Source organism: Corvus kubaryi, unplaced genomic scaffold (assembly GCF_017639235.1).
Source record: "Corvus kubaryi isolate FWS band 111438036 unplaced genomic scaffold, C.kubaryi_AGA036_p1.0 133, whole genome shotgun sequence".
Taxonomy (NCBI): Eukaryota; Metazoa; Chordata; class Aves; order Passeriformes; family Corvidae; genus Corvus; species Corvus kubaryi.
The window spans coordinates 16,351,164-16,373,834 of record NW_024580667.1 but is presented as its reverse complement, the minus strand read 5'-3'; the positions used below and the strand labels follow the sequence as shown (position 1 = coordinate 16,373,834).

At 37.3% G+C, this 22,671-nt stretch overlaps 1 protein-coding gene across 7 annotated transcripts in view; it reads right to left on the bottom strand.

The window, feature by feature from the left end:
• The window catches only part of MID1 (midline 1), a 242,505-nt gene that overhangs the window by 30,893 nt on the left and 188,941 nt on the right, over positions 1–22,671 (bottom strand). For all 7 annotated transcript variants that reach the window (XM_042037855.1, XM_042037881.1, XM_042037843.1 and 4 more), the window contains one exon: positions 12,908–13,003. In XM_042037855.1, the coding sequence (XP_041893789.1) occupies positions 12,908–13,003 (96 nt within the window). The remainder of the gene's footprint in view (positions 1–12,907; positions 13,004–22,671) is intronic.

The window sequence follows — 22,671 nt, the reverse complement described above, 5'->3', positions numbered from 1 at the left end:
AAGTCCCCTCTTTTGGATTTTGTGAAGTACTGAATTGAATCTCAATATCTTGTTTGCAAGAGGCAGGACTTGCAAATAGATAATCGGATATTTCTAACTCCAGTGAGAAGTCTGTTCTGGTGAGTATTGAGTGGTGTCAGCTCTAACACACATCAGTGAGAAGCGAGGTGTCTTCAGGAGGTGCTTCACACGTCACAGTTTGCAGCCACATAAAGCACTGCAGTGAACACCAGTGCTCTTAGGAGCACAAGTACTGGATCAGAGAGTCCATCTGGTGCAGTATCCCCTCTCACTGCTGTTAGTGCCAGCATCTGTCAGTAAACAACGTTAGGGGGAAAGGAGTACCAACGTGTGTGATGACTCCCACGAATGTTTTCTTGTCCTCCAACCAGTTGCAGCTCAGTCTTCTTGAACCAGACACAATTAAACATCATTACTAATACTCAGAATAATTATATTACGTGTATTTATTTAGTCTCTCCTTCAAACCCTGGAAGTGTTGGGAATCTGCATCATTCTACAGAAATGAGCACCACAGCTTAACTCACAGTGAACAACTGCCTCCTTTTAGATGGATTTGAACCTATCTCCTTCCAGCTGCATTTAATGATCCCAAGTCCTTTTACTGGAAAGGACAGTGAATTACTGATACCATCTATATCCATATATTGGTTCCTGAAAGATTCAAATTACCAAATATCCAACTATACCAAAGCATGTGTTGGCTGTCTTAATTATTCCTGTTTTGCCTCAGCAATGAATCAGATAGAAAATAATGCACTCATGTAGTTTTCTAGAGTATAAATATATGAAGAAATGAAATTTTTTTAGTGCAAAAAGCACTTTTTTAGTGCAAATATTAGCTTTCTATAGTAAATGTTGACTTCTTTTTAAAAAAGAAAACAAAACCTATAGTAGAAAAGTTTGGGTTCTTGGATGAATATGTTTTGTTTCTGAAGGAGACTGACTTTTTCAATGAAAAGTGAATATTCTGTACAACCAGAAAAAAGTACTTCCCCTTCAGCAGTTGCATGTTTAGCTTACACATAGCTTACACAGTCAGAGAAAAAGGTAAAAAGTTCTAATCATGTTAGAAAAAAAAAAAAAAAGAAAAAAAAGAAAGGACATTTCAGAGCTATGTTCCCATTTGCACTTTGCTTAAAGAGGGTAAGAAGGTAAAACAGCTTTCAGCCCTGGCTAATTGCCCCTACAGCCATGTCACCTTTTCCACTGGGATAGTAAGAGTCAGTGGTGAACAACAATGGGGAATAGTTTCAGGTGACAAGTAACTATATTGCACCTCTTGGTTGTTTTTTCAGTCTGACGAGCCCCATGATCTGCATCAGTATTCTTTTCTTTCCTTCCAACAATGTGTTTAAACATGCATTTACCTGTAAGCACATTATGGAACTCATTAAGCTTAAGCAAATGCTTATATATCTAAATTTGGACCAGAACCAATTTTACAAATAACCTTCTTATGTGAAATACGCAGTGTCCTCCAGGCAAAGAGGGACTTGTTTATAAAGACCTGCTTTTATCAAGGTTTTGGATTATACATCTCAAATCTTCATAAAATTAGTTTGCACATTTTAGAGGCTTAATTATTAATCAAGACATCAAGATTATAAAGAGTGAATACACTTGTTTCTGGAAGGGGTCATATGTATTGGCAAGTGTTGATGAAGATGTAGAATGTATTCCCACCATGCTGTTTTAGGTGCCCATGGATCTTCTTACATTTGCTGTTTGCCCTGCCTGGCTTCTCACCACAGTCCATGAGGAGAGATGGAGCATGAAACAGCTCACCCAAATCCTCTAGCAGTGCCACTGTCTCTTCACTGATAGCTCAGGTAACCTAGAAAAGTGAGTCAATCAGCACTGTTCCTCCTATTCCCTCTATTCCTGGTGTCCCACCACCTCAGCTGCATCGCGCATCTTACTTGGCATGAAACTCTGCAGAGCTGCTTTCAACAAGCTGTACTGTGCACCAGTTTCCCAGCCCTGATTTCAGTTTCACTAGTGGACTGAAATTCCACCAAAGAGCAGGGAATCCTACACAGGCTCAGCCAGAGGCAGCGATCACATCCACTGCACGCGGGCACAGCTCCTGCATCAATACCAAGGTCGGCTCACGCCACAGCCAACTTCAGCACTTAATTACAGTAACACTTTTGGCGCTTAGTTATGGTAACACTTCATGGGATTTTTGAGTAGCTTCCACTCAAAGTGTTACTTCTAGCACCACTTACATCACCAATTTACTTTGTCAAGCAGACCTAATTAATTTTTGGGATAACTGTCTTGAAACACAGAGTTACAGGAAGGTTAAGTCAACATTGTTTCATTTAATGCTCTGGTTGATTTGAATAATAATGTATTAATTGGATCTTAACCTAAAAAGCTCTACACTAAGAAAAACAAAATGCCTGGAAAAAATCTCTGGATTTCTTAATGCACTGACTGCAGACTTCTCTTTTTCTTTGAAATCTGAAAAGTATACTCTTTTATAAACTCCATTTGAAGACATTTCCAACTTTATAGCTTGGACAAACTTGTTAAAAATGAAAATAATATTCTAAAATTATATGATATGTCTGAGCTTTGTATGAAAAAAACCTCAAACATTTAATATGGGAGCTTTTCTCAAGCTGAAATACTCCTTAATCACATTTTCAGCCCACAAAGCCTCTGATTCAGTAATAACTTTATAATCGAGCACATGCCTAATTTTAAGTGCACTATATTAGCTGTGGCCCTAAAGGGACTATTTGTGAGATTACCACTGAATATTATTTACTTGCATGTTCCCAACGAGTTGTATGTCAGACCAAAGGCACATGGTCATGTGTCAAAGAGCCACAGGCATGGATCAGGGCTCTGCTGTACAGGTGCTACAAAAATACCAGAATAAGAATTTTCCTTCTGCTTGAGTCCTTTGATGAACAGCAACCTTAACAATAACTTCCAGCTGGGCAGTCCAAGGAATGTGAGCTCTGTCTGGTGAAAATATTTGAGGTTTTACATTCTACATTTTTTCCACATTAAAAAACAAGCCCTCTTTCCAAGGAGTTTGTTAAGAGACTGAGAGCTGCCTTATAAAGGTCTGGTGACTGTGTCACATACTTTGCGAGAGACTTCAAATCATACAGAGGGTTGATTTCAGTCTGGGCCTCCTCCACCCAAGATGAATGTTGATTCCTTAATCTGATGTATCTGTTGTCTGAGAGTTTATGCTAGACTTGGGGACATCTTTCTACAGAAAATTTCACTGACATGAAAACACTTAGTTTTGGCATCAACCAGTTCCTTAAACATCCATGCCCAGAAATACTTTGAACCTAAAGCTCTGTCTTTTATTGGTATAATTTTTATAAACTTATTTTCCATGCCACAAAACAGTTTTAAAACTGACTAGGAGGCCTTATGACTTAGCAAGAGCTATGATGTCTACAAAGAAGAAAAAGGACAGATTCTAGTCCCCCTGCTTTTGTGGGGAATTTATTCCCATTTCTGTAACATACACAGACCTCAAATACTTTACTGAAAAAACCCAACAACTTTGCAAATTTCAGGTTTCTTTCCAAGTTTTCCAGACAGATGGGTAGAGACTGTTGCTCTTTGCCTCAGGAAGTAGGTGTAGTTAAAATAAAGAAAAATGGGGGTTCCTCAAATATCTGTCTGGAAGCTGGAAACAACAAGGCCTCCCAGCCCAAAGGGGAGACCAGGCCAGCTGTTCCCAGCTCCACAAGCTGAGAACTGATCGGGAAATTGTTCTGCCCTCTGTAGAGGCTTCCTAGGCTTTCATCTTCAGGGACCTGAGTTAAATTGCAGCTTAGCTCATAAGAAAATGAATGTGGTGGTTTCAAAGTCCCCAGCAGATGTTTGGGAAGTCACAAAAGTACAGAATGACTAGAGATTCGAGGTTACAGTGGAGCTTCTATGGTTAATTCAAAAGCAAACCGAATCAGAGGGCTGGTTTCATACCCACGAAAACTTCCTCAATGAATACACTGAAACAAAGGATTTTTTTTAGTGTCTCAGCAGAATTTTTCTTGCAAGAGCAAAACTCTCCACCTGAGATTCCTTATGGATGAGGCAATTCTCTCCACAAGTGGAAATCCTCGTGTGTCTTTTTGGCAAATAATCTCTAAATGACAAGCAAAATAAGACATCCTAAATTACAGGGGGTCTGCTTTTTAAAGGCTACACTGTCTGTGATAAATTCATCAAAACCAGAGCAATTTTTATTTACTAGTCGTGTGCTGTTTATGCAAAATGTAAGAAAGTAGGTTGTAGGAAGAGTCTAATCCTTGGAAATTGCGACGTGACTTTGAGTTTCAGCTTCATGATTTAAAAATTGTCTCAATTCCTTAAAAAAATAAATTCTTTGCAGCTGTGGCTGTACAGGCAAAGAAGAGGTATGAATTTTTCTTTATGCATTTGAGTTGATGGTTATAGAATGACTATATACTCACAAGAAAACAATTACTGTATATTCACAAGAAGACAAAAATACCAGAAAAGTAAATCAAATTATTCCACTCAAAACCTGTTACATCATTGCCACATAACTTCACTCTATATTTGAGCCTGAATTTCTTCTTACACAAAACCTAGAAACTGAGATTAAAAAAAATCTAAAATTTTTACATATAATGGCCGATACCTATTTGTTCTAGGAAAACTTTCTTCATTGTCATGTAGATGTGGAACACATTTTCTTGGATCCCTAGATCTTGGTCCCTAGATGAAGTAAAGGATTATACTCCTCTAAAGAGAGAGGCCTGTTTATTTTACTTTATGTTGTAAAGAGAGTAATTTTCTTCATAGAGCTACAGTACATCAACGTAATATTTTAAAGTCATCCATGTTTAATTTATTTATTTAATGGAAATACAGAGGATAGTCATTAATGTATATTTATGAAAAAATTTCTTCCCTTTTTTTTATGACCATACTGAATGAGAGTTGTGGATTCAAACTTTCTTTATTTCATATCCTTGTTTGATAATACATGTTGTTTAATTTAGTCTTCTGCAGAGCAAAAGCAACTCTTGGAAAATAACTTTTTCAGATTTATCCCTAGTCTGCGTAAATCTGATTTTATCTGTGATGACAAACTGTGCCTTTGGAAATATGTGATATTAATCAGCTTGCCATCTGAATGGATCTTCTACAAATTCTTTACTCTGAAATGGTGCAAAAAAAAGAGAAATGGTCATCTTCCATCTCAAGTGTGCCAGAGGCTTTGTTTTTGTTTGCATTCCACATCTATCTCTAACCAGGAGACCTGTGTTTAGAGGCAGTCTCAGTGCAGGTTAAACAAAGGTCAGTGCAAAAATATGCCAGTTTACTCTGGCTACGTAGGAATTTTGTGAATGAAGGATCGATTAGGCCAGGATAGCTAAACCACTTTGGGTCAGGCAGATAAGACTATCTGCCCCAATCTTGACTAAAAGTAAACCGTTTTAGAAGACTGAAGTACTCATTTTCCTTACTGAAGTATTGTTTTAAAGTTTTTTGTCCTACTGTGCTTTGAAGCACATTGTTGAGAAACTAACCAGCAAGACATCAAGAAGTCCCCTGGTGACATTTACAATCTAATCCCAAGACAAAAAAAACCCCAGAATTCCATGGGGGAAAAAATTATAGGAATCCCATTATTTTTGCTTATTTTTTTTACACTTTATGTTAGTCCTTTCTTTAAACCTAAATAATGAAAATACTTTTAAATTGAACAATATTTAATTATTTATTGTTTTTACTTTGTTTTTCCTGCTGACATTAAGCCTTTGTTGCATATTGAGCAAAATATTCCACTTCATGTGTTTCATTTAGGGTGGAAAAACAAAAACTATCAAATAATTTCGGAAGTTCAAAGGACTGCCCATCCTTTCATGATGTTGAAACTAGTGCACTTGTAAACAATAGTTCAATACTTAAAACTGTCACGCAGGATCCAGCATCTTTAGTGTAGTGTTTAACATGCTCACAAGAGGACCAGTGCCTTTGGTCTCCTTGCCACTCTAGTTACTCTTTAGCTGTTTATGTTAGGCAGAAAAATGAGGAATTCAAGAATATTTTGTTCCCATTGATGCCATGAAGATTTTTGCCTTTTCTTTTATACCCCTGTTATACCTTTTTACAGCTTCTGTATTCCTAGTGCTTTTTGCCTACATTCTTGGACTTGTTCGTCAAGCTAAGAGACTAAACATTTTAGAAACTTTGTAATTAGGGATTAGTGTGCCTCAGACCCCAAGGTCCTCTCCAGAACATATTCTGTAAACCAAGATAGAACCATCCAGGGGAAGGTTCCTCGGGGGGGGAGGGGGGGTGGGGCTCACTTGAGCCTCTCATTGGGGAATCTTTGCTAGATATGCTAATTAGTAAAACCTATAATGTTATACCCAGTGTTGGAGGGACATAGAGATACAGAGACACAGGGAAAGACTCGGTGGGGTGCATCTCGATGCATATGACCTGGGCGTGTACACCTAAGGATCCTTAAAAATAAATACCAAGGTAAAATCCCTTTTCCCCTTCTAACCGTGTATGCCTCTTGATTTTAAGACCAGGAAAAGGCATCACCATAACAATAAAAGTCTCAGAGACAGTAGGTTCCATAAATTGACATTTGGACTGACAAGTTACAGTCTCTGATAGCAGGCACAAAATATTACCTGCTGCATTAGTTAACCAGTGGTTAATAGTGAACGAAGCTACATTTACTAGTCTAAGGAAAAATTCTTGCAAGAATATCAGTCTAACAAAAATCTGAACATTTGGATATGAGACAAAGCAAGAGGTGGAGCAAATCAGAACTGGCCACCTTAGCAGGCAGTGGCAAGATCTGCTATTAGTTTATATACAATCTGTGTGACCTCTTACCATAACTATGACTCCAATTTACGGAAGGTACAAAAAATGGTTGTAACATACTCCAGCACGTGCCTAATCTGTACATAAAATGTACACATAAGTGCTGCAGTTCCACAGTTAGGGCAAATTATGCATTAGCAATTTTTAAAATCAATTTAATAATTCTTTAGGGAAATAGTATTTGACTACTAGGCTACGGCTTACTAGGCATGCAATTTAGGACATCCTTGAATGAATATTCTGTATCACCATATGCCATGCTGCTTGTTTTGTCAGTTTTTATTTCTGAAGTTTCTCTTTTCAGATACTATATAAAGTTTTAGACTCTGACTAGGGCGTACCTGAGGTTTCCATTGAATGAAATCAACTTTTATGAGAGTGGAATTAAATGTAGAATGAAAGTAATTAGAAATCAAAATAGATCATGCCACATATTTCATCAAATTAATGTTAGTAGAGAAAGAGTCTCCTGTACCTTCTCTCATTAGAAACTCTCTGCGAAAAAACAAGTGCTGTAAACCCCATCTTAGGGTCTTATGAATATCATCATGTTTGCTAATTTGTACCTTCCTGTGAGTGAGAACTCCCAGTTTCCTTCAACTCATATTTTCCTGTCTATTTCAGAAATAAAAAAATATCACTTACTTTTAGCACTTAAATATAGCAAATAAATGAGCTGCTGAACAAGCATTTTCACAAAAATGGAAGATAGTGGGGCAGAGGAAAAAGCAAATTTTGGTGGAGATCTATTCCAAATTATCTGCCAAGTTATCCCACATATTCCACGGTGAGGGTAAGCACTTATCTAACCCATTGGTCCTTTCCTAAAAAACCCCCAAAAATCCCCAGCAAAATAGACTCCTTATTCCAAATAAGGAGTGGCTCTGAAGGCCATTTGTTGTGCTTCAGACAGCAGGATTTACATACAGGCTTTCCAACTAAATTTTCCTATGGAGAACTTCTCAGTTTACTTGGGTTTTGACAAAAATAATCCCAAATCTCAAGGAGTGAGTACCATGAAAATTTGTGAAAACAAAGTACTCACTGTTTTTTATGGTCACAGACAAAGCCTCTTTATTGTTCAAGCTCCCTTTGGGAATTGTATTGACAGCTGAGTTTTGATTTTGCTGTCTCTCAAGTAACAGAGAAACCATAGGTATCTCATACAAAAATTTTGCATTTTGTTGCAAAATTTGAAGGAACTATCTTGTAGATGAAATCTTACCAGAAATTCAAAATTCCATTATTATGTAACTTTCGTGTTTGGCTCATTTCTTTTTTATCAGCCATCTATAAAAATGGTAACAGCAGGATTTTTAGGTTCTGCCATTTTCTCTTCATTGGTTTTGCACTACTGTTTTACACTGATATAAATGCATCTGGTATGTGTGAGTGTTGAGTATCTATGCCAGTGAAATAAAGGTTTTTTCCACTTTTTGTGCAGCTGATTATATAACATGACTATTAAAAACACCATTTGACATACAAAAACCCGATTTTTGATTGGGACCTTTACGCTGAGATTTAGCCTGCAGCAGATCTTCAGAAGTGAGCTAGAAACGGAGCATTTCCATTACATACAAAGAGCAAAGGATGCAGCGGATTGAGGGTTACACAATTAGAGGAAAATGCCTCCTCTTCCTTATACAACCAAAGATTATTTTACAGTGTTGTCCAGAATTCGCTTCCTTTGACGTTTGGTGAATTCAAAACAAAACAAGCAGAAAGACTGAAATACAGATGTTATAAAGCTGTCTGCAAGCAAAACCTATTTCCTTTCTCCTCCCCCCTAGATAATTGCTGCAATTTCTCCTCCAGCTGAGTTCAGATTATATTTCTGTCTAACAGATGAGAAGCTTCATGGTATTGACTATATAACAGACATTTAATCATGTATTTCCTAGAAGAGATGAGAAAAACAGTCCAAAAACAAAACTCAAATTGCCTAGAAAAAAAGTAACTGGCATAAGAGTCTCATGCTCAAATTTGAGCCTTATGTCAATGAATGCCGTGATCTAAAAGACTTGTACAGAAACCTCACACAGTCATAGAATGGAAATTATGACAAAGAAGCAAATTTTCTGTGACACAGCACTTTGTCAGCCAGAGAAACCTGTAACACTAAAACCAAGGGGGGAGAACCTTTCCTGATTCAACTAAGAAGTGGCTAAATCCTGAGCTGCATACAGCTGGAAGAGGCACAGCCAGGAGAGCAGGATGCAGCCCATCACCTTGCATGTGGCAGGCCTGCAGGGGGGGTGGCAGTGCTGCAGTGCTCACAGGCAGGGCAGGTGTGCTAAAGGCCACACTGGATCACTCCAGCACCCGGCAGGATGGAGGGAAACCTGGCTGTGGGTTGGGGTGGCCACAGGGATGCTGTCACCCAGGGATTCACCGTGTATCCTGGGCCTGTCAGTCCCAATTTTACCACAGTGTTTTTGGAAGACTTGTGAAAGGGCCGATGAAGAAAATTTAAAGATAAAATTATCCAAGACAGTTTTTAATGTCCTTAAAAAATTTTCTGCAGATACTGTCAGATGTGTGAATGCTGTGAACTAGGACTACAAAGAAATATATATCCAAGCAGTAGCCATTTCTATTCAATTTTCTCAGTTTGTGGAGAAGGCTCGATTTTATCCTATGAATCTGTTTATCATTTTATGCAGCCAACCCTGCCATCCCAGGGGAGGCAGCCACTGCTGCCTTCCCTGCACAGAGTGAGGAGCAGAGCTGCCTCACCAGAGCCAACCCCGCAAGCTGCCCTGGGTGATGAGGTGCTCTGCAGAAAGCAGCCAGGGCAAAAGCATGAGGTTGTAGACCTGCCATGGTCTCTAAGGAAGGAAAACAAATCTTTCCTGATTAACAGCCTTCAGGGTTTCTGCAAAACCAAGTAATGCCAGACAGGATTACAGAGGAAGGGAAAGTGGAAAGACAAAAAAATTAGTGTAAAACAAAAAATGTGTTAGAGATGTGTCTGAAAGATGAGTAGAACCAGTGTGTCAGTGTACTCCTAAAGAAACAGAAAGAAAAGGGGACAGAAAAGTGTTACATTCTCAAGCAATCACACTTCAGGGTGTGGCTCTCTTTGAGAAAATGAAATTTTAAAAATTGTTACTGTAAGCTATTAGCACAGACTATACATCCATGTTAGGCATGAAAGCAGACATTCAGATACTAAAATTATTATTATAAAATGCTTAATATTATATCTTACTTAAAGCAGTAAAGAATACATGTTTGGCTTGATTTATTCACAAAGGTTTTCCTGCTCTTATGACCAGAACCACCCACAGGAATGCAAGACTGGAAGTGAACTTCCTGAGTGTCCCAAGATGAGGTTCTCCATCAGGATAAATCCTGCCATAAAGTGATAAACTCCATCTAAAAATAGGCAAGGTTTGTGCCTCCATTGCTGTGATGAGAGGCCAAACCAGATACCCTCTCCCCAGTGGCTGGAAGGCCTCCAGCTTCCAAATAATCAACATCACTGATCAGTTCTTGCCTGCTAGTGTGAGAAAAAAGTGAGGATAACTGTTTCAGAAAGGAATAAGCATTAGTTTTAAAATAGAGAGATTGGGATTTGGCCTTTGCTATAGATGAAATTACAGTTGGGAAGGATGTAAGGGTGGATCAATAATCTGCCATAAAGCTGGTTCCTGGGAAGCCACTGACAACTCACTTGGTTGATGAGAAACAGTGTCTTTGTGACAACATTTGATTTGTCTGGCGGGGATTCATTTATTCAAAACACAAAGAGCCTGTTCGTTGTTCATTTTTGGAAACATCAGTTTCTGCTCCATATCAAAAGCCAAAAAAAGACATTCCTTTTTAATTTTTCATGTCATATTGAATTTTTTGGCTTATGACATGACAAAGGCTTAAAAAAAATGTTACCGTTTATAGCTACAAATAAATGGTAATTAGCATGACTTTCAAAAGTTTATACATCTCAGAATAAAATCTTGGTAACTTTATTACAAGGAATAATAATAATTTCCTTCCTGGCTTGTTTTTCAAAGTTCAAACTATATGTGAAACAGAAAACTTATTTCCTATTTTTTTTTTAAACAGGTTTTAAAGCCCCCAAAAGCTAAATCAAAATTAAAATTATTTCAAGTTAGGTAAGGAAAATCAAAGTAGGCAACAGAAGTCTTTAAACCTATGTTTTTATATGTTTACGAATGATGTACAATGTATTTTACATTATTATCTGTAATATAATATATCTAAAATGAAAAAGAAAGCACTCGCTGAAAAATTAACTTCCTGTTCAGTTTCAACATTTGAGTGAGTTCATATGCCAAAACTAATACAGTCATTGGAAACTTTTCCAAATATTTTTTAATTTTAAATTTGCATCATTAGTGTTTTAGCTTATATATTGTTTTTTTTATTTGGGTTCCTGGCTTGGGATGAATTTCTCTTATGAGCAAGCAAGCAGAAAAGGAGTGTACTGACTTTTCAGAAAATCTATCTAAGCCACAGCTTCTCCAGTGCTGGAGACATGCACGTCCTATCTGAACTCTTCACAGAGCTCTGAGAAACAGAGATAACTTTAAAGTTTACTTCCACATCCCACTTGCCCAATTTCCAGCACGGCCGAGGTCCAAGGTTTTGACTGAAGCTCATTTCTTAATATTTCGCTAATTTAAATGCTAATTAGACTAATTTGATGAATAAAACATGGTAGGAATTCATTAACAACTATGCTGTGATTGCTTTATGTCTACAGAGAAATTTTCTAAAACAGGACTCCAGGGACAGTAGCACATCTGTTACCAGCTGAACAAGTTGGATTCTTTGTGAGACTAAACTTAGAGCTGGTAATATATTGCAGAACTGCAGAGAAGATGGAGGAACTTTAAATTTTACAGACCTAGCATATCTTGGACATAGGCCACCAATGAAGATGAGGCCTTATGCTGTCCTGAGCCCATCTGCTTCATGAGGTTTGCTCTGAGTTTCAGACATGGAAGAAGAAAATGTGCTTTATCTCTGTCTCTCATTACCTACTAATGTCATTCCAGTTGTTCTGCCTGGCATTATTGGTGCCTATATAAAGAAATTAAACCATTCACCTCATGTCTGATACTGTGGATACACTTTTGTGGTTTTATTGAGCTCTGTGAAGTTAATGAGGCTCCAGAGAAGTGGAGCAGATATAAATACAGATAGGATTATCTCTTTGGAAGAATAGGGGGATGTTTGGCTTTGGTTGGTTGATCGTTTTTTTGTTTGTTTGTTTTTGTTTGTTTTTGTTTTTTCTTTTTTGTTTGTTTTTGTTTTTTCTTTTTTGTTTGGTTTTGTTTTTGTTAGTTTGTTTGGTTGGTTTTTTTGTTTGGTTTGGTTTTGTTTGCTTTGCCTTTTTTGGGTGATTTTTTTTTTCACCTTTTCTCAGGGGGAAAGTATAGGTTCAGATCCCACCATGCTAAAGATTTTTTGTTATACTCAGAGTAGAATATGTAAATGAAGAAACTAAGAGACCTGTAACCACCTATCTTCTTTGGAAGATAAATATATTTCATGTATGACATTTGAGTACTGATAAGTATCTAGATAGTTAATTCTGATTAAAAAACAAAACAAAACAAAACCATAACCAGTGGTAAACAGAAACCTAAAAGAGGTTGGGGATCTGGGTGTTCCTATTTCTTTGCCTTCATTTTCCACCTGTAAATATTTCTCTATCTCACAAAGGATCCGAAAAGACAAACGTTACAGATAGTAAGTGATCTGTTCAAGTAGAGCAGTGGTGGAGGCCATACTAACACACCATAGTTAAAACAGGACAGAAAGGAATGTAAAGGAGATTTTCTGTATTGAGAATACCATTTATCACTGAAAAGGCTTTATGTCAGTTTACAATTATTTAAATTAATTTCTTCACTTGTTTGTTTGTTTTTGTTTGTTTTGTTGGGGGTTTTTTGTTTGGTTGGGGTTTTTTTTTGTTTAAATGTTTGCTCCTGAATGCTAGGAGTGAATGTAATTAAGTTTATAAGTATTTCAAATGAAGGTCAGTACTCACTTCTACATGTTGACAGGTCTGAATGAGTTTTGCCAGAAGAGTTTCCAGTTCAGTGTTCCTCTTAATAAGGTTGGTGAGGTTACTCTCCAAATTTTGCTGTTAAAATGAGGGAAAAAAAAGTTATCATTTCAAAGAATTATTATTTAGGTGAATATTTGAAAAATCTAATTACACAGGTACGAACGTGAGACTTTCATATTGATATGTTCCATTACATGTTTGATTAGATTAGATGTTTTGTCTATGCAAGACAAGAGAGAAAAAAGTTCAAGAATAGAATTCTGGAAAATAGATTTTCTAAGGACCTTATAATAACTAGATTAAGCAAATAGTTTTATTCAGGAGGAAAAAAAAAGAGTAAGGAGAAGACCAGAAAAGGTAAGAACATCTCCCCCCAAAAAGTGGTTTATTTTAACTGAGAACATTTTAACTGAGACTCCTTATTCCCTGCTTTCAGTTGAACGTCTGAGTTTAAAAGCCTGCTGCTAACTGAGGTCTCCGAGCTGGTCAGCACTTTCTTCTTAGGATTCGCAGTGCTGGATGGGCTTTGATAGATATGATTTAATTCCCTAGTTCATCAGAGTTATATTTTCAAGCAAATAATTCTAAAGAAAAACATCCTTTCTATGCTTAAGAATGAAATATCTACTCACAAACTCTGCCTTCACTAACTGTTCTTAAGATAGAACTTGTGGCATGTTTCTGTGTTTATCAACTGATTATGGCTGCCACTAATATCTGCAACTGTGGTAGAGCAAAGTCCTTTCCAGCTCACAGATCTGAGGCTGCATCCTGGCTCTCTTCTATTGCATGAGAGATTGAGATCTAGCAACAAAAGTTTCAGTCTCCCTTCTCCTCCCTGTATCCACAGGAAGGAAACCCAAGCACATGAGGAGCAGGTCTGTGACAGCTCTGACCCACTCCCTGGAGTTACTGAACGAGAATACCAGAAGTGTGTCCTGTGCTTTTCTCCTGACAAGGGCTGCGAGTGTCTCTGCACGACTTCCATTAATTTTAACTCTCCTCATGTTTTATTAATGACCTTCTTTTCTTCACACTACTACTTTCCCTCTGGTGTATCTATTCTATCATTCCAGTCCCTGCAGCTACTCACCTGACTTGTATAATCCTCCCCCAAACCCCACCTCCACACACGCATTTAGAGTGTGCGTGTGCGTTTTCTGGTGCTGTTATTCTCTCCTGTTTCAAGCTGGTTTAAAACACTTTATTCCTGGCCTTCCCTTTCTGCAGCTGTGTAATTCCCTTCCCATTCTTGCATATGGCTACAAACAAATGAAGATGGGACTATTTCATTGCTGAATGATACATATTTTGGCATGTACCAGGGCTGATGCTGTAAGCACCGGGGAGGCAGACAGTTCTGTTCCACCAAGGAAAGCACAACATTTTGATGGCTGTACATATATTACCCTTCCAAGAGGTGTGATGGGTGTTTGAAGTACATAATTTTGACATTTTCTTCCCAGCAGAGCCGTGCATATTGTGTATGACAAGCTCTGGCTGTAAAAACACCTTCTACACCACACTTATTTTATAGTCCATTAAAACAAAGAGTAACAAGAACAGGTATTTTTACTGAACTGCTTGTTCTGGATCCTAGATTTCCATAAGCCATACTGTGAACGATCTTAATTGTGAAGGCATGTTTGCTGTGCTGTCAGATGTCCCTTTGAAGTGCTGAGACTCATATGCAAAGTCAAAATATATACAGTTACTATATGAGATAACTTTTGTCTTCAAAAAACATCTTCCTTAAGACAATCCAAATGTGCAAATACTCTTGAAGTTTTATTTCTATAACTTCTTAATCTTATATATTAATTTTTTACATGTTGTAATATTTTACACTAAAATGTTTAAGTGGAAAACATGTATTCTTGATTGAAGTGATCTAATTAAAAATGTATTATTGGACATAAAAAATACTAACAGTTGGTACCTATACATACTATGAAGAAAAAATATATTCCAAATGGTTGTTTTGAATATATATAACTGCAGTTATTTTAAATAACTGAAAGCTATTTCTCTTCAACTAAAGCCATTAATACATGAAGAGTCAGCATTTTTCTCTGAAACAGAAATGTATTGACCCATAGATTATATATAGATTATTATATTCAGGTTATTCCCAAAATCTGGATATAATAATCTATATTCCTGTATAAATATATATATAGGATGAAGAACAAAATCTTAGAATAAGTTTCATATCCAGTGACTATAAATATAAACCCATATATATTATTATGGCTTCACACAGGTCTCTTGATATCTTCTGCATTTCCTGACTGTGAAAATGGAAGAAAACCCCGAAACAAGCGAGTTGCCTTAGAAAAACTGGAGTTAATCCATTCCCATGCTCTCTCTCCTTGAACTGTGTAATTTTCCATATGGGAAGCCTGGAATTTTTTTCTGTGCAGTTTGGTATGCAAGAGATTGATTTTTTAAGTCACGCATGATCACAACTTTGTTAAATTTTTGTTGAAGAACCTGGTGGCTGCTTTCTGAAATAAATGTCAATCTTTCCAGTTTCACTAGGGCAGTACCGAATGGCAGCTCTCAAAAGTACCTGATTTGAAAGTTTTAAAGGTCATAAAACTTGATCGATTCCTGCAGTATGTTTACCCAGGTTTTCTTTTGTCAGTATCTTCCTCTAGTACTTTCTCCTATTATTTTCTCAGACAGACCATGGTGCCACTTTAGCTACCACATGATAGTAGGTACCAGAAGCAGAGTTTGAGCTCTGCCCTCTTTCTTTACTCCATATAGGGGGACTCAGAAAAGGCCTGAACATTTATATTTCAGAAACATATTTGCTCAGAGACTTTCCAAAGTGTTGCAACCTCATTTCCCATCCACACCAGGATCTTCCCCAGTTGTGTAAGACTACAGTGCCAGATTTGGAGGTCCAGCCGAGCTGGAAAATGAATCCAGTTATTGTAGACTAGAATTCCTGGGAGAGTGAATTGTAGCCAGGTTTCAAGTCCAAAGAAATTGTGCTGTCACATTATGATGAGTACATGTGAGAATGAGTAGCAGAGTCACCTGATTCCAAGTATCTTCTACTGCTGCTTTGTTGGGCAAACCAAATTATGATTGTATTTTTGTTAACTTTCTAGGGAAATCATAATTTCTTAAATATTCGCACCTGACTTTTCTCATCTTTTTTTGTCAGTTGCTAATTTTCATTGTTACCTGTCTATTAAAAACTGATCTTAGAAACTCTGGGGTTGTTTTTTGTAAAGAAGCACAATAGTTGTTCTGCATTTTCCCTGTGGACAGGCTCCACGTATATTAACACAGTAGATGCAAACTGCTCTCTAAAAGCAAAAGCAAGGCTGAATGCTTCCTGACTTACCAATGTAGATCCAGCCCAAGATCTTGACATTCCATGCATGCTTTGAAACTGTTTTTACAACATCCAGTATAAAGTGAAAAGAATGATTACTGTCCATTTAGCATGGTCTGACAATTATACAACATAAATATTCCTATAATCTTGGGATAAATCCAAGTAGATGAAATCACAGACATGTAATTGAAAAAGACAGTTAAGGATGGTGTTTCATTTTGACTCTGCATGCCTATAAAATGATATGATCCAGGGACTGAAGTCTAAGTTGGAAAAATTAATGTTAAAAACTAGAGGAGGACAACTCAGGACTGATCACATTTTTTAAGCTGCTGTCTAGCTCATGATCATGTTGCTGCTGAAGTCACGATCATGTTGCAGCAACGATTGTGTGAGGCTTGTGCCCTGATTGAAGTGGGAGGTCAGACTAGATGATCATAATGGTCTCTTCTGGCCTTTAAATCTATCAGTCTATGAAAACCAAATGTGAACCTATGCCCTTTGCCAAATTAACAGTCTCACGCACAGCATTGCTTGTCTAAAATAGGAAGGTAGCACAAACAGATAGTCCTAAGCTACTATATGGGTTGGAAATGCTGTCAAAATAAATCAATGTAAACTTCTAAAGAAGAGAAATGCTGAGTGTGTGTTCCTGCCTTACGTCACAGCAGAGAAAACAATAGCATCCTGGAGATCATATTTTCAGAGACTTTTTCCATAAAAAGTGTCCATTCAAAAAGCCTCAAGATAAAACATACAGCTATCAGGTACAATGAGATTTTAAATTCCATTTGAAGTAAAGCAATTGTATTTTTCTTATTAAAAATATTATTTTTCCTCCCACTGGCAAATATAAATACTCATTTGAACTTTCCACTCACTGCTTTGAGAACTGTTCCACTGAAACTGCAGCACATGCTAAGACACGCTATGGGATAGTATATGTAACAACAGTCCTGATCACCATTTATATCAAATCCACCATGACCAAAGACTTTCAGCAGGAAACGTTGACTGCAGTTTGCATTTCCCTTGATCCTGGCGTAGAACTGACCAGTGTAAAGCATATTTTGAGACTATCTCCTGGTTCAAAGAAGAAAACAACTTTGCATAGTGGAAATTAAGTTTAGGGATTATATAGGTTTCTTGAGAACCACTGTCACCTTCCCACCACCTCTTGACAAACAGTCAAAATGAAGCAGTTTATACATTTTCAGTTTGGGTTGGTTGAAGTGTGTAACTTAAAGCCACACAGTCACACTGCTGTAATACACAGATGAGGAATAAAACATCACAAAGCAGAAGTGTGATCACATTCTAACTTATTCAAGCCAGCAGGGAAACCAGAGTGATGTTGACATGGCAGATCAATCTTTAGTACTTGCAGGCTAGCTAGAGATCATAAATATACTCCCTGTCACTAACACAGTCCATGCAAACATATCTTCACTGAAATGTTTTCCTCCTAATTCAAAGGTATTATGCTTGCATGTGCTCCAGTTATATTTTCACCTCGTCATAGTGACATACCCCATGAACTAGTTGCCTGTTGCCTCCAGGACTTGTGTCTAACCTATTAAAATAGTTGCCAATCAAATCCAGAATAACTGCCAGAATATCAAGCATGGTTTTGAGCCAGGCTTGGGGTATATGTGAGCTTAATGCTTCCTTTGGTGTTCTTTATTTAAATGGACATGCCAGGTGCACATGGAAAAACTTAAGCTCGTTTTTATTCTATGTACTTGTCCTGAAACAGATTACTACTCTTCTATAGTATTCACGTGCTCAACCCTGTATTTCTCCAGCCAGGGAATGGTAACATTTTAATAGGAATGACTGACCTCAAGTCTCAAATGTGCAGAGCTTGACAACTGCACTTCACATTCCTATGTGTAAAGAAATAACAGCTATGATGTTGATAGACTCCTGGGGATGAAGATTTTTACCTCAAGTGATTATAGTATATCACAAGGAAAGACCCATGAGATATTGCACTGTTAATTAATTGTCCAGGAGTATTTTTATTTAAAGTGCAATGAAAATATCTGCATGGGAAGCCATTATGACTCCAGTGATGTTAACTAAGTTGAGTCTATTTCCATATTTCTTAGGAATGTCACTTGATTTTTTATTAATCTCTATTTAACATGGGACATTGTGGAAACTAAAGGAAATCCAAGCACTTCGAATTCTTGACCACATAAAATCTTTATTAACTGAGAAAGCAATATTCCAGGGAGAACCTTCAATTACACTCTTGTGTCTCTGCAAAGTCGTGCCCTCAAATATACCAGGGGTTCTTGCCATTTGTAAGTACAGTTCTGCCCTTTTATTTAACTAAATTAATCTGTCTTGTGAGTTCCTCTTCAACCTTCCTTCACTGCTTCTTCTCCTGTGGAGAAACAGAAATTTCATACCTGGGGCCTCTGAGAAAAAAGAACAGGACAAGATGTATATATATGTAGCACACTACAGCAAAAGTTTTCCATTGATGTGTACTATCAGGTCTGGAAAAGAAACAATACATATACTTAAAAACTATTTGCCCATAGCAGGGACCATTTTTACCAAAAACACAGGTCAATGAAACTTGCACTGCATACTTATTTTCATAGTTATTTTGTTATTGCATGTATTGTATTTTGTATTGTGTATAAAAATGAAGTGAAAATAGCATTTTCTCTTAAACAGAGACAGTCAAACTTGTTACAACAATTTTGTTCCAGTTTAGACAGTGACAAAACTGACTATATAGGACAATCTGGTTTGTTGGTTTTTTTTTTTTTTTCAATTAAGCTATTAGAAGATATCCAAATGTTAACTTGGTTGGGATCTGGGGGGTGGTTTCAGTCTTATTTTTAATGAGTCATTAATCAAAGAAGGACCAGAATAATAATCAGGAATCAAGGATCAAGAAGGAATAGATTTAACATCTGACCAAATTAAAAACTAAAATGCAATTTGGACTGATATGTGAGTTAATAAACATTTGCAAAAGTGTAAAAATATATTTGAGGCCACAATATATTTGATGATTTTTTTCCTGCCTCAATGCAGGAGTCAAACTGGAAGCTGAAGTGTTAAAAGAGCACAACAAATACCAGACACCCTGAATTTAAAGCATGTCATTAAAGACTTATTGTGGTGAGCTAGGGGACTTATAAGCTCATTCTTTTCCCCATGGGCTAATCCAGTGCAATGAAGGGGGTTAAGGACAACTTGAACTATTGCACAGCTGTCCTGCAGCACCCTAGCTAAATCTACTTCCAACCTCCCAGGACATGGAATGTACTTAAAACCAGGAGTTTAACATGAGCTCCTGCCCATGAGATGCATAATGTAATCCTGTGCAAACAAGATCTGGGAAGTTTTCATTCCAAAACCTGAAATTCTAAGTTTTTCCCATAACTAATGGCAGATATCTATACGAAAACAAAGCAAAAATGTTATCTAAAGAACCACAATTTATGCAGTGTTATTAAAGTCCTGGTTTCTACAGATGTCTGCCTAAACATTTCTGAAAGTTGTACTTATTTAAGAGGTTTTATTGTGGAAAGAAAATCTGGGTTTAATCAGTCAATACATATTACTGCCTTTTGCATTTGAAAAACGCCGTCTTATCTAAGCGGGTATGTGTAAAAACAATTCAGTATTATGCAAAGCTGGCAGGTTGGAAAGGACAGCTAGATAGGTAAGGAATGGCAAAGGTCAATGTGGTGATTTGGTCTGCATTAGGAAGCAGTGGTGGAGCTGTCACAAGCCTAATTCAGCTCTTTCTGCCGGCCTGACACTTGTGGCAGCTGCCCCCTTCTGCATTTCTGTTTCTCAGTATGGCAAACAGCACGTTGAAAGATATCTATTGACTGCCCTCCTGAGGATATTAATTGTCCATCCAGAGAATGAAGCCATGAGTCCATCTCCTGTCATGGCTAGAAGGTCTGGCACACCCAGGACTCACATTGGCTTTGTCTTATTCAAGAAACAGAAGTGACTTTCTGTGCAGTTCTGCTAACAGGGAGGAAACAGGTGCATCTGTGAACACAACATATTCCCAGCTGTTGCCCTAATGGCACATTAGGAGCCATACAGGCACCATTGGTAAGCCCAAGGGAAGCCAGGGAAATGCACTTCTTTAGGAAAATGCCTATCCCACTGTCCAATGTCATGGTGCATGAGGAAAGTGTCACCAAACTAGCTAAACAGAAACCCCAACTCTGACATTGGGTGAATTATACTAAACCAAGCACCACTTACAATTGTGTTCTTTGGGGGTTTGTTTTTTATGTTTGTGAACCCTATGAAATTTTGCCAAAAATTACACCATGAGTTAATTACAGCACTCTGGAGCACTCTGTTTTCTTGTCACTGAAGTCATTGATGGCTCTGCCTTTTCCTTGCAGTGAATATACCATGGATCATACCTTGCGGCCTACATACCATAAAAAGTTGCCATCTGTTGAATTTGGTGTTCATTCTGTCACATGTTCACTGCCTTGCTGCCCATGGTTAGAGCTTGCTCTAGACAGAAGTGTAAGTCTCTCTGTGTTTTCTTCTCCTCATTTGCTCTATTTCCTATTCAGCAAACTAAAACCACCTACTAGATTGAGTAAATGCCCTGAAAGAAGTTTGGTGTGGGGAACTTGAGTTCCCCACAGTTTTCAAGTTTAGATATAAGTTTAACTTTCTGAATAGAAGGCTTAAAAATTCATCAAAAATACTTGTTAACCTGACCTGATAATATAATTTTTCAGTATTTTTCTATACAAATCTTTTGACCAAGCACCAGATCTCACATATAGGAGTTACTAAAATAATCATCTTTGGCTCAGATTTCAGGTACAGAGCTGTTATTATATTTAAATCTTTGACTTTATAAGTTGCTACGGACAAAACCCGATAACAACATTAAATAATCTTAGTATCATTACATTCTTAGGGACTTATTAAGAGAATGTGATGGTGGTGAGCTGAGCTTAAACTAAACAGTGAGTATAAATTGCAAGGTACAGATGAGGACTTGGAAACAGATTTTGTTTCATATTTCTGTCATAGTCGGGTGAAGTTTCTGTTCTGACCTGCCTAGTCCTTATTGCCAATACTTCATCAGAGATCGACTCAAGATTCAGATTCCCTAACCACCACCACCACCAAAATAACCAACCCACCTCAAACCTAAAAAACACAAAACCAAAACCAAACCAGCAACAAACCCCCCACAAGTTTAGCTGGAAACTTAAAGTTCTGAGTATACTTTAAATACTGGTGGACTAGAAAAATAACCAATCCAGCATTAATTTTTCCCTTGCATTTTGCAACTGATAAATGAAAGAAAAGCATGCCAATAAGATACTCAGCAGGCAGAAATATCATCCTCTCTCATTTAATATACATCAATAAAGGCTTTTCCTTCCCTTACCTCAGCAGTGCATCCAACTCCATTGCCAGGTATCATGATCTCCCTCACTACTCCTACTTCCAAAACATGCTCATATTTTGCTCCTTTTTACCTGGTCATGGGTGTAACTTCTTCCCCTGATAAGATACTATTTTTCACTCCCTATTGGAGTGCACTTTCACAAAGAAATGAAATAATCAATTCAGTGTTAATCCAACTCTCATTTGAGAGGCCAATATTTCAGGGACACATTATTTTTCAACAGACCTCAAAAATGTATATGCAATGATTAAAAAACTCAACCAGCCAGAAGCAAACATTCCATGTGGAAGCCACAGCAGACTTGCATGTTCACTTACCTCAGCAGTGCAGATGAGGTTTACTTTACTAATATGAACTAATCAATTTGTATCAGCTAATGAGTTGTTTCTGACAGTATGAACAATTGCATGAGGATACTTCAAAGTAGTGAGTTTTAGCTCAAGAAGGCATGTTTGCAAGTAGTTCTGTAGTTTATTTTTACTCTGCTCCTATAATCACTTGCAGCATGCCAGACCACAAATGTAACTCAAGGCAGTTCTACTTCATTGATACTTGAGATCCCATGACTAAGTATCGAACATTATTTTCTATTTTTTATTTCTGATTACACACAGTTTGAAAAGTAGAACTGGAAAAAAACTTCTGCCTATTAAGAATCAGTGGATTGTGATAAAATGTTCCTTATATCACCACAGAAGTCTGGTGCCACAAGACATTTAAAAATACATTAAAAGATGACTCTTCTGCTGTAGTTTCCAAGGTGATAGATCATATCACATGAAATCAAAGGATGATTTTAGGGAAAAAAGTGCTAGTAGAAGCCCAGATATGTGCACTTGTAAGATTTGAAACTCACAAACACAGGTCTGTTTCAATTTCTAAAACATTATTTTGTACTATTCTGAGTTAGAACTTTGCTTTCTTGACATTTCAGATTTTCACCTGAAAGGC